The 22003-nt window shown below is 39.3% G+C and overlaps 1 protein-coding gene across 2 annotated transcripts in view; it reads right to left on the bottom strand.

Annotated features, from left to right (window-relative positions):
- LOC108789070 (sodium- and chloride-dependent neutral and basic amino acid transporter B(0+)-like) overlaps positions 1–9478 on the bottom strand; it is a 29156-nt gene extending 19678 nt beyond the window's left edge. The window contains exons 1-5 of one of the 2 annotated variants that reach the window (XM_018558997.1): positions 9273–9478; positions 4033–4038; positions 3791–3926; positions 1456–1587; positions 398–559 (exon numbers count right to left, since the gene is read on the bottom strand). In XM_018558997.1, coding sequence (XP_018414499.1) covers positions 398–559; positions 1456–1587; positions 3791–3926; positions 4033–4038; positions 9273–9335 — 499 coding nt within the window. In that variant the 5' untranslated portion in view covers positions 9336–9478. Of the gene's footprint in view, positions 1–397; positions 560–1455; positions 1588–3790; positions 3933–4032; positions 4039–9272 lie in introns of both variants that reach the window. The other variant, XM_018558996.1, reaches the window with a different exon arrangement.
- Positions 9479–22003: the final 12525 nt, after the last annotated feature.

Here is a 22003-nt window from a genome sequence, read left to right as displayed (position 1 = left end):
ATATAGTAGAAGACTGAAGATCTTGGAAAAAAAAGATAATAGTTAGTTATAAAATGCTTGATATTTATCAAAGATTTTAAACCTGTTTTTTAAATAAATAGAAAACACTTGGGCATGGAGTATGGGATTTGAACACTAAGCAGCTGACTTGGCAGGGCAGTAGGAAATCCTGGATGGTAAACAAAGTTCAGAAAATGGTCACCTTTGGCTTGTACTGATTTCTTTTAGCTGATTTAGTAGAAGAGGGACAGTATGGTAAGAGTGAAATCCAGTCTTTGCATGTAAAAACAATAACATATTTTGGTGAACAGGTGTAATGTAAATAATATGCTGATAAACCAGAGAAAGATAACTGAAAATCGATGATGGCTTGTTGCCAATAACCAATTGGATTTACCTTTAGGTACTTTGCTGCACTTGCTGTCAGACCATTCAAAGCACTCCGACCACGGTAACACACTTCTAAATGAAGCAAACAAATAGTACAGGCTGTATGCAATGATGACATTGTAGTAAATAGTGACTAGAGTTGAAATGAGGACCATTGTAATTCCTACTCCTGTGATGGAAAAAAAGTAAAAATTATTAGGATAAATAGCATATATTTCTGTATAAGGCATATTTTTAAAGCATCAGAGAAAAAAAGAAGCGGATTTGATGCCTTTAGTGACCAATTATAAACTTTGTTTTATTTAAGAAAACCTAAATGTATGCTTTTGGCAACAACTCCATTCTCAATAATACACACACACACATACAGTGTATATACTTTCAATAATGTAACTATAGCAGTCATAGCAGTCCAGGCGGCTGCTATAGGGCCTGGCGGTGGAAGGGGGCCGAATTAGGTTGTTGAGGCAAATTAAGCATAGAACATGTGAAGATAATACAACACTGTATCAGTAAAGCTCACCACACACGTGACAATCTGATTGCACAATCTTCTTTAGATCTACCAACAAGTGTGTAGTACAAGGGCCTACCTGATTGTATACAGATAGATTGGATTGATTGAGTAGGTCCGCATATTACATAGATTTGGTATATCTAAAGTTGATTGTACAGAGATTGTACAGCCAGATTGTAATTTGTGTGTTGACCCTAAGAGTCGGAGTGGTTGCAGTTGACAACAACTCTAATCTCCTGTAATGTCTACAGTGTGGAGATGATTAAAGATCCACAAGAGGAGTCATTGTGATCTTGCCATCGTTACTCACAGCTCAGAGAGATGTCATAAGGAGGGCCCCCATTAAATTTTTTCAATGGTGCCCCGTGATCTGCAGTTACGGCCCGGTATAGTTTATATACAGGGGTCTATTCACAAAGCTGCCGAGGGCAGCCGAGTGAATGACCGATCAGAAGTGAAGTTTTGTCATCTTCTGTTCACAATGTGCATTTCAACATATTATTTTTTTTATTGCACGTATATCTAACATTTCTATCACTAGGACAGACCTTCAAAGATTGGAAGTATCTTCCACACAGCCACAGGTCCTAAACTGGCAAATTGACCAAGGGAACATTCCAGAAAGAAGAGCGGTAACCCAGCTAGAGCCAACATGATGGTATATGGGATAAGAAAGGCACCTGTAAAACATATTTATTAATATAACCACATGAAACAAATTAAAAGTATAAGTATTGTAGCTTGAAAAAAAACATAGGACATAATTACAGAGGCTCAACCTGCCCCTGGCCCCATGAGGTCAGGGGCCAACTTTTAACTACATCTCCATCTAATTAATCTAATATAAAGTATTATATTATACACAGTAAGGTGATATTTCATTCATATACCAGTTTATCTGTTGTTATACATCATCCTCATTGTTCGTGTTCCAGAACAAAATGATCTTGTGTAAACATTGTGTAAGATGTGAATTTTTACTGCGCACACATTAAACACTGCAGGTTCTGGTTAAAGTGATATGGTATGAACACAGTATTGTATAATTGTTTCCTTAAAGTGTACTTAATAAGAGTGTAGAACTAAAATTTCACCTAAGGAAGTCATGTAACTATTTCAGTATATTTCTGAAAAACAAAATGAATTGATTTCGAAATGCAATTGCCAGGAAAGATTAGGTGGACATTTTTGTGTTCTATATAAGCTCAAATATACAGTATATTGTGTGTCCTCTATTTATATAACATCACTGTAGTGCTTTACAGAGTACTACATCCACATCAATATCTGTACCATTGGAACTTACAAACTGGAGATTGCCATACAAAGACAGAAACACTGCACAGATCAATTGATTGTGTGATCAACCCTCTGTGTTTGGCACAAAAATGATGATATTCTGAGCAATCTCCTAATCATCTAACAGACTTTTCTTCCAGTATTCTTAGTGACCTGGTGTGTCATATTACTGTCTCAAGGGCAATAATCAGGAGGTGTCACAAGATTTGTGAAACAGTTGAAGTACTGTTAGGTGAACAGCAGGTTATTTAGGAGTATTATTTGGCTCCAAACAATCATGGCAGTTTATGTATAAGCAGCTTAATTTTCTTAGTGCAGCCATATAAGCACACACATTTGAGAATCATTTTAGCAAGGCAGCAGTTCTTTTAATGTGTTCTGGAATTGTGGGAAGAAACAGTGGTGCCATGTAGGAATCAAAGCAAACATACAGAAAACATATGGAAGGCAGCATTTGTAAATGCAAACCTAGGATCTCAGTGATCTGAGGCAGCAATGCCCATCACATTGCTTCTAAACCCCTTGTACTATAATGTAGATATGTGGCAGTATACCATGTGAAAACCTTGGCTTTGCAAGCATTTTTCTACAATTACAGGGAGGGCAAGCCTAGAAGATTGGGAGGACTTTAGGCTATGGAACTGGAGCACTAGTGGATAGCTTGGACATGTACATTCATATCACTATACTGACTACACTGGAAGTTGTTGGATTAGCTTAATGGAATTTAGAAATTAGACTCTACCTACTGTAGGGGCCCTGAGTCTTCAGTCTATCTGTCTCACTACACCTAAACCATTGGGATCTTTTCATTGCATGGAAATCAGAAGATACAGTGAGGGGAATTTATCAAAACTGGAGCAGACAAAATCTGGAGCAGCTGTGTACGGCAACCAATCAGCTTCTCTCTTTCATTTTCAAATCCTAACTGAGCAAACTGAAGAGAGTAGTTGATTGGTTGCCCTGGGCAACTGCTCCAGATTTTTCTCTGCTCCAGTTTTGATAAATTCCCCTCAACGTAATCATATGGGTCTGCTTAGAGGTAGTCTTAGGGCTTGTTCACACCAAGCGCGGAGCAGATCCAGACCAGAGCAGGTGCAGACCGGATATCGACATGCGGGTGTATGAAAAAAACTTGTCTGGGTGTGCACGAAGGTCTGCATATAGAGTCCCAAACTGGCCCTTTGGATCTCTTTCTCTCATCAGTGGGTGCACCCAAAAGTGACGTCTCCTTACAGCACTTTGGCGTAGCAGTATAATAACCATCACCAGGAGCATGCCTGCATCCCATGGATCCATGTTGCAACAATTTTACATGTGAAACAAGGTCAGAGGAAGCAGGAAATAATCGGAACAGCTAATGAAAGGTCAGAGGTAAAAGGAAATTACCTCATAACCTTGTTAGCTTCCTGGGAAATCAAAAACGCATCAAAAACGCATCAAAAACGCATCGTGCGTGTGCAGAAACCTGACCGAATCTGCTCTGCATTTGGTGTGAACAAGGCTTTAATCTACCTTACCATAATGGGCAACAGTAAGGTTAGGTAAGAAATTCCCTGAAGACAACCCACTTTGGTGTATTACCTCCTCCATGTTGAAACGTTAGATATGGAAATCTCCAGACGTTGCCCAAGCCAACAGCATATCCCACCATAGACAGGAGATATTCTGATTTACTGGACCAGTTTCCACGTTCTGTGTTTTCATCTGTGTTTGCCGTAGGATCCTTATGAAAAAGAAAATGATGTTAAGAAAGACATCAGACATACTCAGCTACATGAGCTACGAAGAGTATCACAATTCCCATTCATCTGACCTAAATAAGATGAAGTCTGCTTGGCTGCTGTTTGGTTTTTTGGTTTGAGTGCTATCATAACTCCTTCATTTTCTAGTGTTGCAGAAATATTTGGATTCCACTTGAAAGTGAGGAGAAATCTCGCTATCGCTGATCATGTACTATAATCTTCTTGTGCAATCTCCTTTAGATCTACCATCAACTATCTAGTATAAGGGCCTGCCCGATTTTATACTAATTTAAAGGAAGGTTTACAGTAGGTTTGTCTTCATATTACTTATAAAGGGTTATTCACTAATGAGGCTTCAGCTGATCCTTCGGTTCACTTCAGCCGCCGGAGTCCTTCAGTTCACTCGAACCGAAGGGCTGCTGTATGGGCTTTTTACTATACCCTGTACAGCAGCTGAAGGCAGCCGAGCAGCTCAGCCATTTGTCCGGTGAATGACAACAGCTGGGTGGAACCAGCCGAGTAGTCATGGCTGGTTCTGCCCAAGTGTTGTACTGTAATGACAGATCAGCATCCTCAAATGACTAGGGGGCACTGGTCTGTCATAAAACAACAACAACTGGGCAGAGCCTGCTGTGATGCCACGGCTGGCTGTGCCCAGCTGTTGTCATGTATTAACAGACAAACGTCCTCAGGTTATTTGAGGACACTTGGCAGTCATTACATGGCAACTGGGCTCTGCCCAGTTGTTTTCATTTCTCCGGGACTTGCCTGAAGACTCTGGCAGGTACCGACCAAATGTAAACAGTTGGGCGGAGCTAGCGGTGATGCTAATTGTTTATATTTTGACAGCATCTGTCAGATTCTTCATTCTGCAACAGGAGTTCGTCACATGCGATCGGGTCGTAAAATGTTTTCAATAATTTTTTATTTATTATTTTTTTTATTTCGCCGAGTCATCGTCTTGGACAACGCTGGACTATGAGAATAAGGGGCAAGCAGCAGTGAATGAACTGCCGGAGCTTCGGCTCAGCTGATCCAGATGTTGGATTGGCTGAGTTGAACTGTTTCTGCCCTTCTGACCGGAGGCAGCCAAAGCCAGCCAATGTACAGCTGTTTTAGCCGATGTATGGCTGATTTTAGCCGATGTATGGCTGAAATCAGCCGTACTGAGCTCTAGTGAGTAGCTGAACGGCGTACGGCTCACTCCACTTTGGCTTGGTTATTCACTCGGCTGCCTTCGGGCAGCTTTGTGAATAACCCTCATATAGTTTTGGTTAAACTAGTGTATAATGTATGGCCAGCTTCAATCAGAACTCCGGGGGAAAAAATCGTAACCCTTGCACTGGGGCTACCACTGCACTGCAGGGGTTAAGTGCTCGCTTCTGTCTAGGTTAAAAAAAGTTATACTCACCTGAACCTCAGATCAGGCAGGCTGTGACAGTGCTCCCTTCCTCCTGTCTTCTCCTCCGCTGCAGAGATGGTCCTTCAAAGTCCTCACATCCTATACACTGTATAGAAAGTATTGACTCAAGGATCCTTAGACCACTGCAAATGAGGGGGAGAGAGGCTTCAGGTACCAGTCTAAGAGCCAGCCAGCTCCAAGGATGAGGCGAGTATAACTTTTTTCTTTTTAACCTAGACACAAATGAGTACTTAACCCTTGTACTGCAGGAGCAGCCCCACTGCAATGGTTAACATTTCCCCCCCGGATTTCTTGTTTAAGAGAGCTCTAGATGGCAGCAAAACTTGACATGGGTTCTAATCCTTTCCCACACTATCCAAAACTAAAAAAAAAAAAAAAATGCCTTTAGATACACTTTAACGTTACAGTGCAGAGAGTCCTGTTCAGTAAACAGATAACTCTAATCTCCGCTTTGCTACTGTTCTGTTTCCTATCTTTATCAAATCCATGAGCAAACACATGGAGAAGGAAAAAAATGAATTATTAACAAGTAAGATTATTTGAGTTTACTGAATGGTGGTGAGAAATCAGTTTGAAAAGCTGCAATTGCAGACTTTTGAGCGTCTTGAACACATGCATGAGGAATTGTCCTTACTACAGGGAATATAACAAGGATCACGACTGCCCGGATTCCTGAATTCTGTACAGGCCAAACATAATTACATATAGATAATCAGGAGAAGCAAAACATGATCAGTCGGGGGTTTCGTTATCCTGAACTGTGAATGTATAAGAGATTACATCTTTCCTTATATACAGTCTACTGAGATTTGATGAATACACCAGACCAGAATACTTTTATCTGCTTAAACAAACAAAACCACTTAGGAGAAATTCCTGTTTGGTAAGTGTTCCCTTAACCTGACTTAATGCTTGATGCAAGCACAGACTTATTATTGGCAGAGCTTCAAATCTATATGCGTTAGACGTTTTATCCTAAAGTGGATGCACACCCTCACTGAATGGCATGTTGCCAAATCGCTGTGTATCATAAACAAGAGCCATTTAAAAAAAAAAGAAAAAAATACTTGTTGTGTTAAAATGAACATTTGTAGTCTCTGTTGCAAGTCCATGTGACAGGGGGACAACGCAGTAGCTTATTTGGGAGACTGGAATAGTGTTGACACCATATAAATGGAGGTGTCTAAAGATGGACCTTAAGGGCTGGTTCACACTAAATATAAAGCAAGCCTCCCTGCATTCTGAGGAGGGAGCGGATGTGGCGGTGCCACTAATGTCAATGGCATCGCAGATACACCTCCCGCCTTCAGTGCGATCGCCCACACCAAAATGCGTGGTACAACAATGCCCGCAGTCCGGGGTGATCGCAAAAAATTGTGTATGCACAATTTTTTGCGATCGCACCAGACCACAGTCATTTCTGTAACATGCGTTCTGGTGTGTGTGATCGCACTGCAGGCGGGAGGTGTGGCTGCGGTGCCAATGACTTGAATTACACCATCCTTCTCGCCCTAGAAAGTGGGAGGCTTTATTGATGCAATACAGTGCGCTACGTCCACTAACCGCGCCGGAACTGACTGGATATAGTGTGAACAAGCTCTAATAGCAGGATGACTATATATTATTTGGCTGAAAACTGCAGAATAAAGATATGGAACATGATTTTTGAAATTAGATTAACCTGTTAAAGTTTATATAAGAGTTTAAATCTACTCAATTAAAGGAAACTTGTTATGAAAGAAGCATTTTGCTTCAATCCTTTCACTGATCTGGAACAAGCATGCAGCAAGTAAAGACAAAGCCAAGTCAGAACTCATGATGAGCATGTCTGTTCTAAATAAGAGCATCAGCATGATAACTAGTATTTACAGAAGGAGGTTATATTTCTCTTTCTTTCATTCCTTTAAACAGTTACTAGGAAAGTATTGAAGCAACCGGCACTCTGAAGCAACCGGCAAAAAAAAATCGAGGACATAATATGTGCTCAATTTGTTTTTCCTGCCAATTTGATGCACACTAGAAAATTGTCGGTTGCTTGGTGTACACTAAAAATTTTTTTAGCAATTACATTTATTTAGTTGCTAAAAAAATTATTTGATTACACCTTGCTGCCAGCTAATGGCTAGTTACCACAGTCGGCAGCAAAATGTAAACAATGGGGAGCAATAGCCAGCCTGCTATTGGCTATTTCGAATTGCAATAGAGTATAGCAGGCTGGCTATTGCATCGAACCACTGAGCAGAGGAGCGAACGTGAGTGGGAACTTTCTCTCTCAGGTCTGCTCCTCTGCTCAGTGGGGGGGGTGGGGGGTGGGGTTTCAGTAGTCAGCCTTCTATTGGCTGTTGCAATTTGAATAGCCAATAGCAGTCTGGCTATTGCTCTCAGCTGCTTACATTGAAAAACTGACAGGTGGACCCGACCAGACAATGAATTTGTTATGCTTCATAGAGCTAATCTTCTATATTTGTTTCACGTATCACTTTTTAATAAGTTCTACCTGAAACAACTATAATGGACAGATGCACCTCTTGAACCTGCCAGAAATACCTATACTGGTATCAGTGTTTGAGGTATAATAGAAACATATTGGAGATAGAAAAGCCTTTGTATGTGTAAATGTATTATTTGTATGTAAAACATACATTCACACTTTTGAATATTCCTGAAGAGAAGGCTGGTGTGAACCACAGCTAAACCCATGATGTGTAGTAAGCCAGTTACTTCACGTCACACCACATTACTACATAGGGAATTTTTGGTTGAAGAAATTTACATTTTCAGGAATAGTAAATGCATAAACCTGCACACCTTATTCTTTCTACCTTATTAAGGGCATATGTACCAAGGATACTCTGTCCTTGAATGTTCCCTCAACTGGCACAACTAATGCACGTGTTGCGATGTGAATAAAAAGACATGTCCCAAGTTGAAAGCACATGTGAAAATGTATGCATTATGGGTGTTTAAAAGGAAACATGAATAAAAAGCAAAACTGGTAACGGCAAAGAAAGATTTATACTGTAACTATGAATTCTGCTATATCCCCAGGAGCCCAGAGTTACCACATCGTGTCCTTTTGACCTGAATCAACTGTTGCAGCAGGTCTTTTACACTCAAAAATAATTGCTAGAGGTGTTTGGATGAATCACATCACCTAATAAAATGTCGATATCGAATAAACAAACTAAAGCTTGGCTGCAGATGACCTACACCAGGGGTATGCAACATGGGCACTCCAGCTGTGGTGAAACTACAAATCCTATGATGACTTTGCCTCTAGGAGTAATTGCTGCAGTTATCAAACTTGCAATGCATTATAGGACCTGTGGTACTACAAGAGCTGGAGTGCCAAGGTTGCCTATTCCTGACCTACACCAAGTACAAAATACATTCTTCTTACTTCTATTCTTATTCAGTAAAGTAGTACAAATAGTTATGATGTGCAATGTCAGGGAGATCATAGCAGTAATCAGATATCAGATGGTGAAAGATAATTTATGATTGGTTACTAACATTTACTGTACATTCTACATTCTATTTTTTTAGCTTATTAGCCCAATCCTATTATTAGTCTGTTATTATTAAGTTTGCATAACAAGTACTCATGGCTCATCACATACAACATTTACTACATATCAGTAATAAATAAAAAGGTGATCATAAATAGAATCCCAGCAAGTCTTTGATGTAACTCAGCCTGAACTGCACCTGTACCAGAAGAAGTGTTTGGGATCACATTGTTACCTTGTTAACACATTTTTTATATACTACACTTTAGTTTATATACTCATTTAGTTGATTTTATAAGAAACACACGTAAAAAAAGAAAACATCCAGCTGGCTAACTTCCCAGACACTTGACACTTCAATTCATACATGATCCCTCTGGTCCACTCACCACAAGGTCCTTGCTGGCTTTCTTTTTGCAGCACTTGAGGAAACTAGGCAGGGAGAAACCCATTCCTGAAAGCAGATCTTAACAGTGGATGTATTATATCCTTGTTCCTTTTAAAAAATTGAGTCTGTCCTTTGTAGCACAACCACTCACTGGCCCAACCTCCTGCTTACTTCTCTCTCCAGGTAAAACAGGGCTCCTTTATGTAGACAGCTCACCGCCTCCCATTTTTGCTGAAATTACAGTAATGATAAGTTTCACAAGTAGGCTGGACAAATTATCTTGCAACATCCCAGTGAAAATGACCAATGATAAAACAATGAAAGGTTTGGGAGTTTCAACATGATAGTGACTGATTCAGGTTTAGCTTAGCATTGTTTCTTAAATCAATCTCGTATCTTAATCAAGCTAGTGTCAACATGCCATTGGCTTTGCATAATTACTGTGCAGGTGTCTACCACAAGTTCTTTTACATAGAAACTATATTCTTTTTATACATTTTAAGATATGCAGTATATGTAAATGTCATCAGGTTAATATAAATAATCTTATCAATAAGTGTTAACCCATTATAACCCTTGTTTCTTGTACAGTCTGTAAATATAAAACTACACGGGGCAGCTACATCTGTTAATTACACAGACAGGCTCTGCTTCCTGTTTAGAAGTATTGTACAATGACTTTGGCACAGCGCTAATCTAAGGATCAGCAAAAGATTCTCCATAAAGGCAGCTTAGCTCATCTCTGCAATCAACTTGTTATAAGATAAATATGGGTGGCATTGCTGACCTCATTGTGGAGATGCCAGTTGCCTGTCTGCACATCGGCAACTCTCTGGTTTAAGGGTTCATTCACGCCATCTGCATTTGGGCTGCACTGGCCGTTTTTTCCAGTGCAGTCCGAACGCAAGACAAGGCAATTTGCCTTGCCATGGATGGTGACAGTTTACACCACTGCTTTCCGGTGGTGTGTGCCTAAAAAAGTGTAGCAAGCGCACTGCCGTGAGGCGCAGTACAGCGGCATCACACCACGGTGAGCCCATAGAACTTAATGAAATCTCACTTTTGACATTTCAATAAAGTTCTAAAAAAAGATACAGTGCCATGTGGCTTAATTCAAGTGCATTGGTACTGTCTGGGCTCATGCACACCAGCAGTCGTGCGGTTGAGTGCAGCTGCTGGTGTGAACAAGCCCTTAATATGAGTTACTGACCTGGAACACACATGCACCAAGCAAAGTCAGAGTGAATTCAGAACTTCTGACCTCTATATGTGCTACTGGTCAGTGATACAATGTAGTGAAGCCAATGGATCAGTATGACAGCCAAGAAACTAGCATTATCCAAAGGGCAATTTAGCAATGGCATCCAACTTATTTCGTTCAGCACAGATTTCCATTATGAAGGAGAGTGAAGTGGATTCCGATCCTCAAGAGAGGTAAAAGTGAATAATATTCCCAGCCAATGTTTTTATTGTGAAGCCAATAAACATCAGACAGACAGACAGCCAAATCAGCTGATGAAGAGCGCTATGCATCCCCACATACTGGACAAGATGGTATCTAATTTCAAGTAATTGCAGTCAAGATACGCCTTCCCCATTAGTAAGCCCTGATGAAGGAGGTTTTGTTATTAGCCCACAATATGTGTTGGCAATTTCTGTACTGTTCCCTCAACCTTATATTGAATAAAGATGTGCCTGGGCTATTAAACAGAGTGTAACTTTTCATGCCAATGTATTTAGGCTGCAGCATCATCTCTCTTTGCTGTAAAGGTAACCATTAGGAAGGGAGCAGCAAGTATGTAAAAAAAACTAGAAGTCACATAAAAATTACTGCTGACTGATAATAATAAATGTAAAGAAATCCCCAAATTTACCGAACATATATCATAATTTCTCTTCAGCACCAACTTCCAGCCAAAAAACTTTTGTAGTCTTGGTTGGAGCTGTGAAGGGTTATAATTTCTGTTAGGTTTCATTTCTGTCTGTGTCCCCAATAGGAAGCTTTCCTCCACTTCCTGTGTGGTCATCTGGATTAATGCAAGCAGTATTGGTATTTTTTATTTATTAAACAGAACTTCAGGACTGCAAGGGTTGCGTGCTCATTTTTGATGTAGGTTCCAAAGTAACAAAGTTATACTCACCAGATGCTCGGAGTTGGCTTTCTCATAGATCGGTCCGTGCATCCTCTGTCCTCCTCCGCTGCAGCCATGGCATTTTCTCGGCGTCCTCATGTCCTATACACAGTATTTTGGACTCACAGGTCACACCTTAGACCTTTGCAGCAGTGGGGGAGCGTAGCGGAAGGGACCGGTTAAAGGCGAGAGGATCTGGTGAATATAACTTTGTTATTTTTGAAGCTAAACAAAAACACACATGTAACCCTTGCATTGATGGGGTAGCCCCACTGCATGGGTTAAGAATACGTTTCCCAAGAGCTCTTCTTTTTAATGAAATATAAATACAGTTGCTCAAAATAATAAACCTGATTCAGTAAACCTGATTTTATAAAGTGTAAATTGAGCTGCAGACAACTTGTATTCAATCCAAGCATCCAATCATATGCAGGGCAATATAAAAGAATAAAGCTTCTTCCTGACATGACTGTATGACGGAGTTTCACAGGATTAAGGGTAACAAAAGTCAAATTTTCCACTAATCAATACAGTATGTAGGCTTATTCTATTAGGGGATATTTACACTGTTACACTGCAGTAACTCACATGTTACTTAAACGTGTGGCAACACAGGTTATATGCATTGGTGCAATGTGATGCTTTTTATTCTGAATCTCACCCCAACGCACCTTACTGATGGACATGTGTTGCAGCATAATGCATGTGCTAAAAATGCTACATGCACCTTTTTTGATGCGTTTAGGTGAGCTAGCCAGTCCCCAATGATCTCTGCAAATCTTTGCAAACAGGATCGATTCACAAATGGCAATTTTTACCTAACCCATCACTTACAGTATCCTACAAGCAGAATAAACTAGGATCTCATCTACAGCAGTTTACTCAGTACAGAGAAAAATATTACCACATATAGATTTAAAATCAGGCAATCACTATAGAACTGATTTATGAAAGGTTTGCACGTTTGAACATTTCTTGTTGCCCATATAAACCAACCAGATTTCAAATACCATTTTTGCAGAGCGGTTAAAAAATAAACAAGTGGTTCTTTATAACTGCATGGCATTTTTACTTTAGTAAACTTCAGTCCCTAAGCAAACATAATTTTATTTATAGGGCAAATACAAATACGCATCTGTTCAGTTGTCTGTACAGAGACCTGGAAACACATCAAGACTTTGTTCTTGTAAAATGAGTTTTGTAGCTGCTTGTAAACTCAACCAGCCATACAAACTAGTGTTCCTGGCCAGGTAATGACCCTGGTGCCCTGGAAATATAGAGCGGATGTCTCCATTTTACATTTACATGCTTCCTATTGCATGGCATGCTCATTGCATATGGCACTCTAAACAGTCCTAAATGTAGGATTTAATGGACAATATACGTCTTAGTTACATATGCCATGCAATGATATTGTCTAAAGCTTCTCATATGTGCCTTTAGAACAGTTGTATAAATCAATTATTTCAACTGTTTTAGTAATAATGATTTTAGGCACTCCATATAAAAGCAATTAATTGTTCTAATTTCTGCTCAGGTCAGTGTAGTCAAATTGATTTATACAATACATATTATTGTTTTAACATTAAGAAGGTTACATTGTCAGCAATGCACACGCTGTAGCCATAGATGTACAGTATTGTGACGTTTACAGCTTATTAACTGAGATATAATGTGTCCTTAGGTGAAACATTAACAGTAAAGTAACAGTTCCAGGTAAAGGAGTAAGGGCAAGGCAGGACAGGTCCTAGGGTTTGGCCATAGCGGCTGGAAATTGTGTCATCAAGCGTGTTAGTAAACTCGGGGATCAAAAAATGAAGTAAAGAACAGTTTTAGACTGGGGGCTGTGTTTGCTGGAGGACTGATGGAGAGGCTGCCCCTGATCATAGGCGCTGTGTTTTTGGAAGTGATGGAGTGAAGGTGGCTGACGGCTGGAGAAGGACGTGCCCGGGGCGCTGATGAAGGAGCAACGCATTTCGAGGAGATCCTCTTTCTTATTGTCATTGTTTAATGACAGTTCAGCGTTCCCAGGTAACCTGGGGACACTGATCTGTCATTGCAACTGGGCGGAGCCAGCCGTGAGATCACGGCTGGCTCTGCTCAGCTGTTAGTTGTGAGGCTTTCGCCCCACTTCGACTCAGTCTAGCCGAAGCATATGCCTTCAGCTCAGCTGAGCCGCACTGCCGCCTTCGGGAGCTGTAGTATATTGCCATATATATAGTGAATAGCCTATACAGCAGCCGTTCGGTTCGACTGAACTCCGGTGGCCAAAGCTAGCAGAAGGATCAGCCGGAGCTACGGCTGATCCTTCGGCTAGCTTTGTGAATAACCCTCTTAATGTTAAAAAAAATTTGAACCATCAGTTTAAATGCATAAATTAATTACCATTAAAGTTTCCCTTTAAGTTGAAGGTGAACATGTGCTACTAACAAACAAACAAACAAACAAACAGCTGTTATAAAGTTACTGCCAGCTGTACATTTTAGATATACTGGTGACCTGGTCTGACTTGGTCTCTGGGACTTGTCAATCTCTTAAACTACACACGCCACTAAGCCAATGGAGCATAAACCATTCATGCTCACATTCCTTACTATGAAGTGCTATCACAAGTTCAGTATTGTGTCGTGAAGGAATTTCCACACATGACTAAAGAAGATGAAATTATGAGAAGCTAACAAAAAAGATACCTGCCTGCAGAAACACATAACTTATAAGTAGTGAGGATCACAGAAGAAGGATAAAAAGGTTCACCAGTAACATTTATCTATATCTTTGCACTTCTGTTACTTTGCCGATTACATTTAAAGAAGTCACACGAGTAAATTAAAATGTAACTGTTGTTCTAGCGATTAATGTTTAAAGAAATGCTTTATGATTGTGCAGTTAATCCTTTCTTGCCAGAAGCCCAATTTGTTGGTGTTCCTACAACTCAAACTATTCCACTGCTTTGCCCCCTGGGGGAAAGAAGGGACTTTGTTTTTTGGTGAGACTTCTTCTTTAACCTTCACAGTGCCAGAAAAATTACCAGCAGCTCCAAAATAAATGCTTTACCTACCGGCTAAACTCCCATGTGCAATGCAGTGTATACTCCTAGTCCACTCACGACATCTGTAAGATGTCAAGAATGGAGCAGATCTACATCATCAGTGGCCACCCAATGGTCAAATAGAAGAAGAGAGACATTGCCAGGCTGGAAGAAGCGCTGGAGAAGATGGCAGCCATAACAAAAAGGAGAGGGAGAAAATTGAGCTGCCAGCAATAGAGGAGGGCAAACATGGAGGTAGTCAATCTGGTGGTGTGTAGCTAATGATACACTTAATAGAGAGTTATGGTAAGGGGCAGCTACAATGTTCCAATGTAGGTACTCCCAAATGACCAAATAATCGGTGCTAAAATACAGGCAACAGTAGGGGAACAACCCTCAAGAGGAGATAAAGTTAACAACATAACTAATAACAGAGTGCAATGTTTGGTGAATGTCGGATTCACTGCTTTAAAAAAAAGTTCCTAGGTTTCCGAGACATCTTTATGCCTTTTAAAGAAACTCTGTCTTGAGTAAAATATAGGGGCTATCATTGAAGCCCTCCTTCTGAAAATGCTTGATGCTTGGCGTTGTCAACAGCCAATGTGATTGTAACAGTCTCGGAACAAGAATGCTGTTATTAAGAGCAGGAATAGTGTCAGAACTACTTATCTCTATACTGAATTTGGATCTTCATCTCAAGCAGCACTGAAGTCAAAGCATTAGAAAGTCAGAGAACCAGCATTGTAAAAGGATAGATTACTAATGGCTACATCCAATAATCTCTCATGTCAGTGTTCTTTTAAGCTTGCAGTTTTTGACATTTTCCGTGCAGAATCATTATGACAAACCTTCTGTATATTTAGCATGATTTGCAGGGTGCTTATGATTGTATCTGACTTAGAAGTTACCACATATTGCAACCGTGGAAAACTGTACACTCTCTATACCTATCAGCACAAAACACACAAATATTTAATTTAATGTACAAACAGTGTACTGTTTTAAATTGAATAACTATTATTACAGTCATAGTTCTTAATGGTATAATAATTATACTAGCACAATTATAACTACATAATGACTGCTTGTGACCTACCTCCACCGTGGCTTTGGAAAACATCTAATAGCATAGAACAGACACCATAACCTTTTGTTAGTGTTCAGCAGCTCAGCTCCCAGTGCCACTGCTTTTGCTGTGCTGGTTTCACTTGTACTTTATTATACCCTGAATGACAACCCTGACTGTTAGAGAAGGCACAAGTAGAAGCAGCCAATTCCTTTCTTATGGACCACAAAATACCTATATACTATAACCGAGCACATGATTTGGGAACCCTTAATAGTCATGTTGTCTCTAGTGGTTGTACGTACACAGCCTTGAACCTTCCTTTGGTATAGGGGCCATTGGACAAATACCGTAGCTATTCAGTAATTATTAAGCTTATTCTGTGCTATTCACAGACCCTGGTGAAAAAAAAAGTTACAGTAAGAAATAGCAGTTTCTATTTTCTGCTTACACTGATTGGTAATTACTTAACACTTCAGGGTCTATTTATAAAAAAAATGCATAGCTATTCATCCAGCAAAACTGTACATACATTTTTTTCTGTCTGAATTAACCAACATTTGCTCTTTAACTTTAGGGATTTTTGGTTCAGTGTATAAAGCTGTGGCTGCTGTACAAAAGGGGCAAAATTAAATGTTCTTAAAGTATAATAAACCTTTTTTTTGCATATATCTACTGCTAGTAAGCAGTAGATATATGCAAAAACATAAAAAAAATAATTATTATTTACCTGTGTATCCCCGCTCGCTCCTGTCAGTGAAGGATCAAGGGGCGTGAAGGATCAAGGAGCGCAGTAGAGATCTTCGGCCGGGAGAAGAAGAGAGACTCAGGATGGAATGTTCTTAGGGAATTTTCTCTTCTGATTGAATGTTCTTTTCTCTTAGAATTGAATGTTCTTAGAATAAATTACATCTAGTACTGCTTAAGTTTGACAGACAAATCCATACAATAACATACAGTATATCATAGGTAACAGTCTAATTACAATTTGACACCTTGGAACAAACATGGTTTGCCAAATTAAAGTTACATTCACCTTGTAAAAGACAACTTAAATCAGAGGATAACATTTTGCACATATTAAAAACATTTGCAATAGTATTATTTGCAACTTTTGCATGAATGCTGATACATTCGCACAACAATTGTTTTGTAATAAAAAGACCACTAAGTGATTGTCAGAGATGTTCCCAGTTTTGGATTCCTGGAGAGTGATTTCCAGCATTGGCTAAGAGTGTAGTTCAATAATTATTAACAACATATACATGAACTTTTCATCTGCCAAAAGAGAAGTTCAGCCAGGTTTGTGATCAAGACCTTCTGTCAGATCAGTGACCCGGTTTTTCTTTACTGGTGTTAGGTAATGCAGCATGGATGTTTACCAGTCCCCAGCTGGTGACTGAGCAGCGAAGGAGTAGACTGATGAAGTCATCCCTGTACTTTCCTCTCCTCTCTTGTTAACAGCACTGTGCAAAGCTATAGCTCTCTGACTGGCAGTGAATTATGGCTTTCCCTGTGAGGGATTGCCTCTGTGCAGAGGATTACAAGAGGGTGGTATAAGGACAGATGCAGGTATATACAGTATGTTATGATTATGTAAAAACAAATTTTACCATTTTAAATGATTACATAACAGGATTAAATTGTATATGATATGTGCCTGGAGTTAAGGTTTAATAGCATATAAGAATGAAACCAATTCAAATAGTAGTACTATGGGTGAATGGAGACTTTTATACATATATTTATTATAGTGCAGGCTATGACCTGAAGCTAGAGATATCCTGGCTCAGAATTACTTTAAGGTCTTCTGCCATCTTTATAGCACAACGTATCAAGACTTTGGAGTCTAACTAAAGTCAAGGAAATAGATAATCAGATACAATATTTACTGAAAACCTCAATTTTCCTGTTAGAGTAGTTGTGGCGTGTGTCTAAATATGACTGCACATTCCAAAGGCCATCAGGGTTTGGCCACACTCAGTCATCCAACTGACCTAGTCATATACACCTTCTGTCTTCCTCTGCACTACAAGTCAGTATGAGGGCACATGTGATGGGGGATGTAGCCATCACTCATATGTTTCAGCATGGAGCACTGTAGTGGGAGGGGACAACGTTCACTATATATATATAATGTCACAGTTTAATTGGCAAATAAGCTTCTTCACTAATGCTTTAACCCTTAACCCATAATGGAAAGAATGAAGTGCACTCACTGACCATCTTTAAGGTTAGGAGATTGTGGTGAAGCCAAGATCATCCATTCTGATGATCCTTCAGTTTTTTTCTCCACATGGCGCTTGGACTAAAGTATTACTACATTTTTATGCAGCAATAGAGAAATGCATGACAAGCCTCTTTATTAGGCTTCTAGTCACATTTTAAAGACCACCTTAACTTTCACCTTTACTAACTGCTACTCACATCAGTTGCGGCTGGCTACTTTGTGGTACTGCGTGGTAATATGTGTGTTTTGCTGCTTGTTACGGCAACACATGATCTGCAGCAACATGTATTGTAGTATCATTAATTTTGCAAGGCACCACAATGCCCCTTGATAGTGCATCTCAGTGCACCATAACAAACAGATGTGAACCACATGTATGCTGTGGTCTAGTACATTGAAAAAAAAAGTGCATATTCAGATCTATGTGCATTGTGCTATGGTGGCAGCCCATTCAAAATATTGTGCGTTAATTGACGTGTAACAACGCATCAGAAGAGGACCTTAAAGCGAACTTGTTAGCTTTTATTAAAAAAAGTAAAGGTCCAGCCTAAAAGACACATTTGTCTCTGAATCTATTATTACTTGGGTTCTGACATTTCTGACTTGAAAACTAAGCTCATCAGCCATCCCACCCCTTTCTAATACAAGCACTTATGCCTAAGCTGGCCAAACACTAGCGGTCTATTTAAAAAAATGTTCAGTTCCTCTATCCATGTTAAACAGCATGGATGTGGGGAATATCTCCTACTGGGCTATTATATTCTCACAGGTCCAGCACCTGTCAGAATACCCGAACAGTGACTGCAGTTGATCCAACAATTTCAGGCCCAACTCCTTTAAAAAATTGCAATGAAAATTGAGCCCTTAACCACAGCTCGAATTTTCATCAAGTCAGCAGGGCTTGGCCGAAAGTTGAGCAGGCTATGGCTAGCTTTAGACAGGATTTTTAATTTTAAAAGTTGAAAAATGTTGGCAGGTCCGCTTAAGCTCAAAGGAAGTGTATTTGGTAAGTGTACACAGGATTCAATACTGACTCACAGACTCGAAACTGGAGGCTTTCAGTGGATGTGTATGCCAGTGCTTAATTCTTATTCCTTTTGTGTGACCATTATTTACTGTAAAAAAAAAAATACCAGGAAGATGGAGTATTGTTCCAGTATAAACAATGCCACTGCCAGAATTTACGTGAATTGGAAGTTACCTTCCCATCACTTTCCTTTTATACAACCCTTGTGGAAAAAACATTGCAAACACAAATAATGGTAATTTTCATACTAAATATTATTTTGTCTAAAGGATTGTACATGTTTCCAATAAAAAAGATCATAAATACACCACAGTTTTTACCAATATACTTTTTTTTTTTCTATAAATGGGTTAAATAAGTCATATTCAGTCATATTTTCACTAACGTGACATTGCTTTGTTGAACTGGCCACAGTCCATTGAATTTTTTTCTAGATTTCAGCTTTTAGATCATCAATATTTAAAAAGCTGTGGTGTAGTGCCACAGTTATAATTTCAAATGGATTACTCATTTTTGCTGATCTTAAGTAAGCTCAGACTTACTTAATCTTAATGGTTTTAGGGTTAGTCCATTTAACTTTTATTGAGTATTTGCACACATAATTGAGTGAAAAAAGAGTGCCAAATGATTGAAGAGTCCAAAAGTTCTTTATTAAACTCACCTATCCGTACACTGCACATTTTTCTCCGGGTGCTTCCCTGCTTTGTGAAGAACAGCCATTGGGCTCAACTGAAGACTTCTTTGAAGATTTGGGTCCAGCACCTGACCCTCACCTCTCATTAAGCAATTCCACACAGGTATAGGAGACATTATAACCCAACAAAAGGAGCCAAAAAGCCCTCCACTGAACTAGTGTGAAGCATGGTAGAGCTTTCCTAAAGGTATCCACATGTCTTCATCACATATCCCACAAATAAATATTGTGTGTCGTCAATCCAAATTAGTCCTTTATGTACCTTAGGCAACTGAACATCCAGAACCACTATAGCACATATAAATCCTACTATTATAGTCCCATTCATTTCAAACAGCATATAGCTTTTTGGGGGGTTTGTTGGCCATCATCAGATACCTTCTGTTTTCTCTGCATTGTACTGGTTCAGTAGAGGGTGTTTTTGGGTTCTGTTTGGCCAAGTTCACAATAACCTGTCAGTTTATACTTTTTCATTGCTCCCCCAGTCCTACCCCATAGAAGCAATTGTTTCCATGAGCTGCATTGATGATCTCTCTTAGAAAGTTGTCAGCAAAACAACTAAAATGAAATAGTAACTCAGAATGTGTGCTCGCTGAAAAAACATTGAAGGGAATTTATCAAAACTGATGTAGACAAATCTGGAGCAGCTGTGCATGGCAACCATACAGCTTCTCTCTTTCATGTTTAACTCTTAACTGAACAAACTGAAGTGAGAAGCTGATTGGTTGCCATGCACAGCTGCTCCAGATTTTGCCTGCTTCCGTTTTGATAAATTACCCTCACTGTGATTATCCTTTAACTGTATACTTGTTTAACAAATCTTTTTAAATTATTTTACTTTCCAAATAATCATTTACAAGAGTGTGTATCCTGAGAAAACAGAGAACTGTTTGATTTCCTTGCAGATTATCAGCACACAATCCTTTATCTTAAACATACAGTTACGTGATAAGATTGGATTAACAAATGCATTTTCTTAGTGAGTGAGTATCACTCTTTTATAAAACCTGTTGCAAAAATTTTCAGAGCAACTGTTCACTCATTTAGGAGTGGGAGTGACTCACATTTACAACTAATGATTATATAATACAGCTCTCACTGTTACTTCTTTCAGAATGAAAAGCAACAATTAGTATCTCTGTATAGGATGTCACACCTATAGTGTAAAACAGGGAAAGCAACAAGGTTTAGGTTGTAAATTGTATCTGGGTCATTGAGTTTGATTGCATGTTCTCTAAAAATTAAGGGAAGGAAACAGTAGCAATATAGAATACAGTCAGAGGATTTGGATATATGGTTTAATCTGTATACAAGGAAGAGTGGATGGACAGACTAGATGGACCAATAAATGCTTGTATCACAGGATATTTAACATTATGTTTGTGAACTAGATTGATTGCCAATGCTGTTTCAACCGGAATGTATTTGTCATTATATATGATCATTTGCAGCAAGTTAAAAAAAATGGTAATTATTACTGTATAACTTAATGCTGTAGAAGCAGTACAGCGGCAGGAGATCGTTAGCTACGTTGTTTCTGGTGCAGCATTAGTTACATTTATTTTAACAAAGGATTATGGGAAAGTTTAGCAGTTTTACAATTTTGTGCAACAGTAAACCTAAAATGGAAAACTTATAGGGACAGCTGTCAAATGTTTCTTTAAAATCACCCCCACCTGCTTAGCTTAGTTCAGAAACTTTATCCCTAATCCCGAGTTCTTCATTATGAGACCCTGCCTGGCAGGCTGGCACCATAAAGGCTTTACAAGAAAGCTATCCCAGATGGGTCCTGTGCCTAGTGCCCATAAGCATGAAATCCTTATTTATTCCTATGGATCGTCAGTACTCCACTGGATGGCTGTGGGTCACAATGAGTAAGGACCATTTATAGGAATGAATGGGGCCCAACTAAGAGTTAAGCTGCCCTTTAAACATACCTGTGACATCAGTTGAATTGATACATATGTGTTTTAGACACTAACTATGCACAGTACTACTTTTTCTGGAGGTTGCTTATTCTATCTCTTTGCAGCATTTATAGTAATGGGGGAATTACCGCTTTATTAGACGTCCAGGATGCACCTTTCATAGAAACTTTTGAAGACATAATTACACCTCAGCCATGCCATATCAATTCCTCTCCTTAGCTTTATACTACAACAGTCGCATTTACCACAAGTGGAGCTCTATACAAACTTATCATACAGACAGAAAGTGAAGAGAAAACTCTCTAACATCTAAAATAGAAATGTAAAAACCGAAATTAAACCGAAATAGAAAAAATGTAGTCAGCAGATCAGCTGCGACTTGTAGTTCCCTGTATGATAGAAGGCTGTTTTAATTACTGTCCTCATGAAAGTACTAGTAATACAAAGTCATTGTAGAAACATTGAATAGAATATAGTTGAGTTAAAAAGTTATTGTACTATAATGGCATTGTATTTTCATGAGGAAAGTAATTAAAATAGCCTTCTATCATACAGGGAACTACAAGTCCCAGCATGCACTCACTGTCCCTGTACAACTCTCACATATCACGCAGGGAACTACTGCAG

Source organism: Nanorana parkeri, unplaced genomic scaffold (assembly GCF_000935625.1).
Source record: "Nanorana parkeri isolate BGI_ZX_2015 unplaced genomic scaffold, ASM93562v1 scaffold373, whole genome shotgun sequence".
In the NCBI taxonomy this organism is placed as follows: domain Eukaryota; kingdom Metazoa; phylum Chordata; class Amphibia; order Anura; family Dicroglossidae; genus Nanorana; species Nanorana parkeri.
This window is presented reverse-complemented; position numbering and strand designations above follow the sequence as displayed.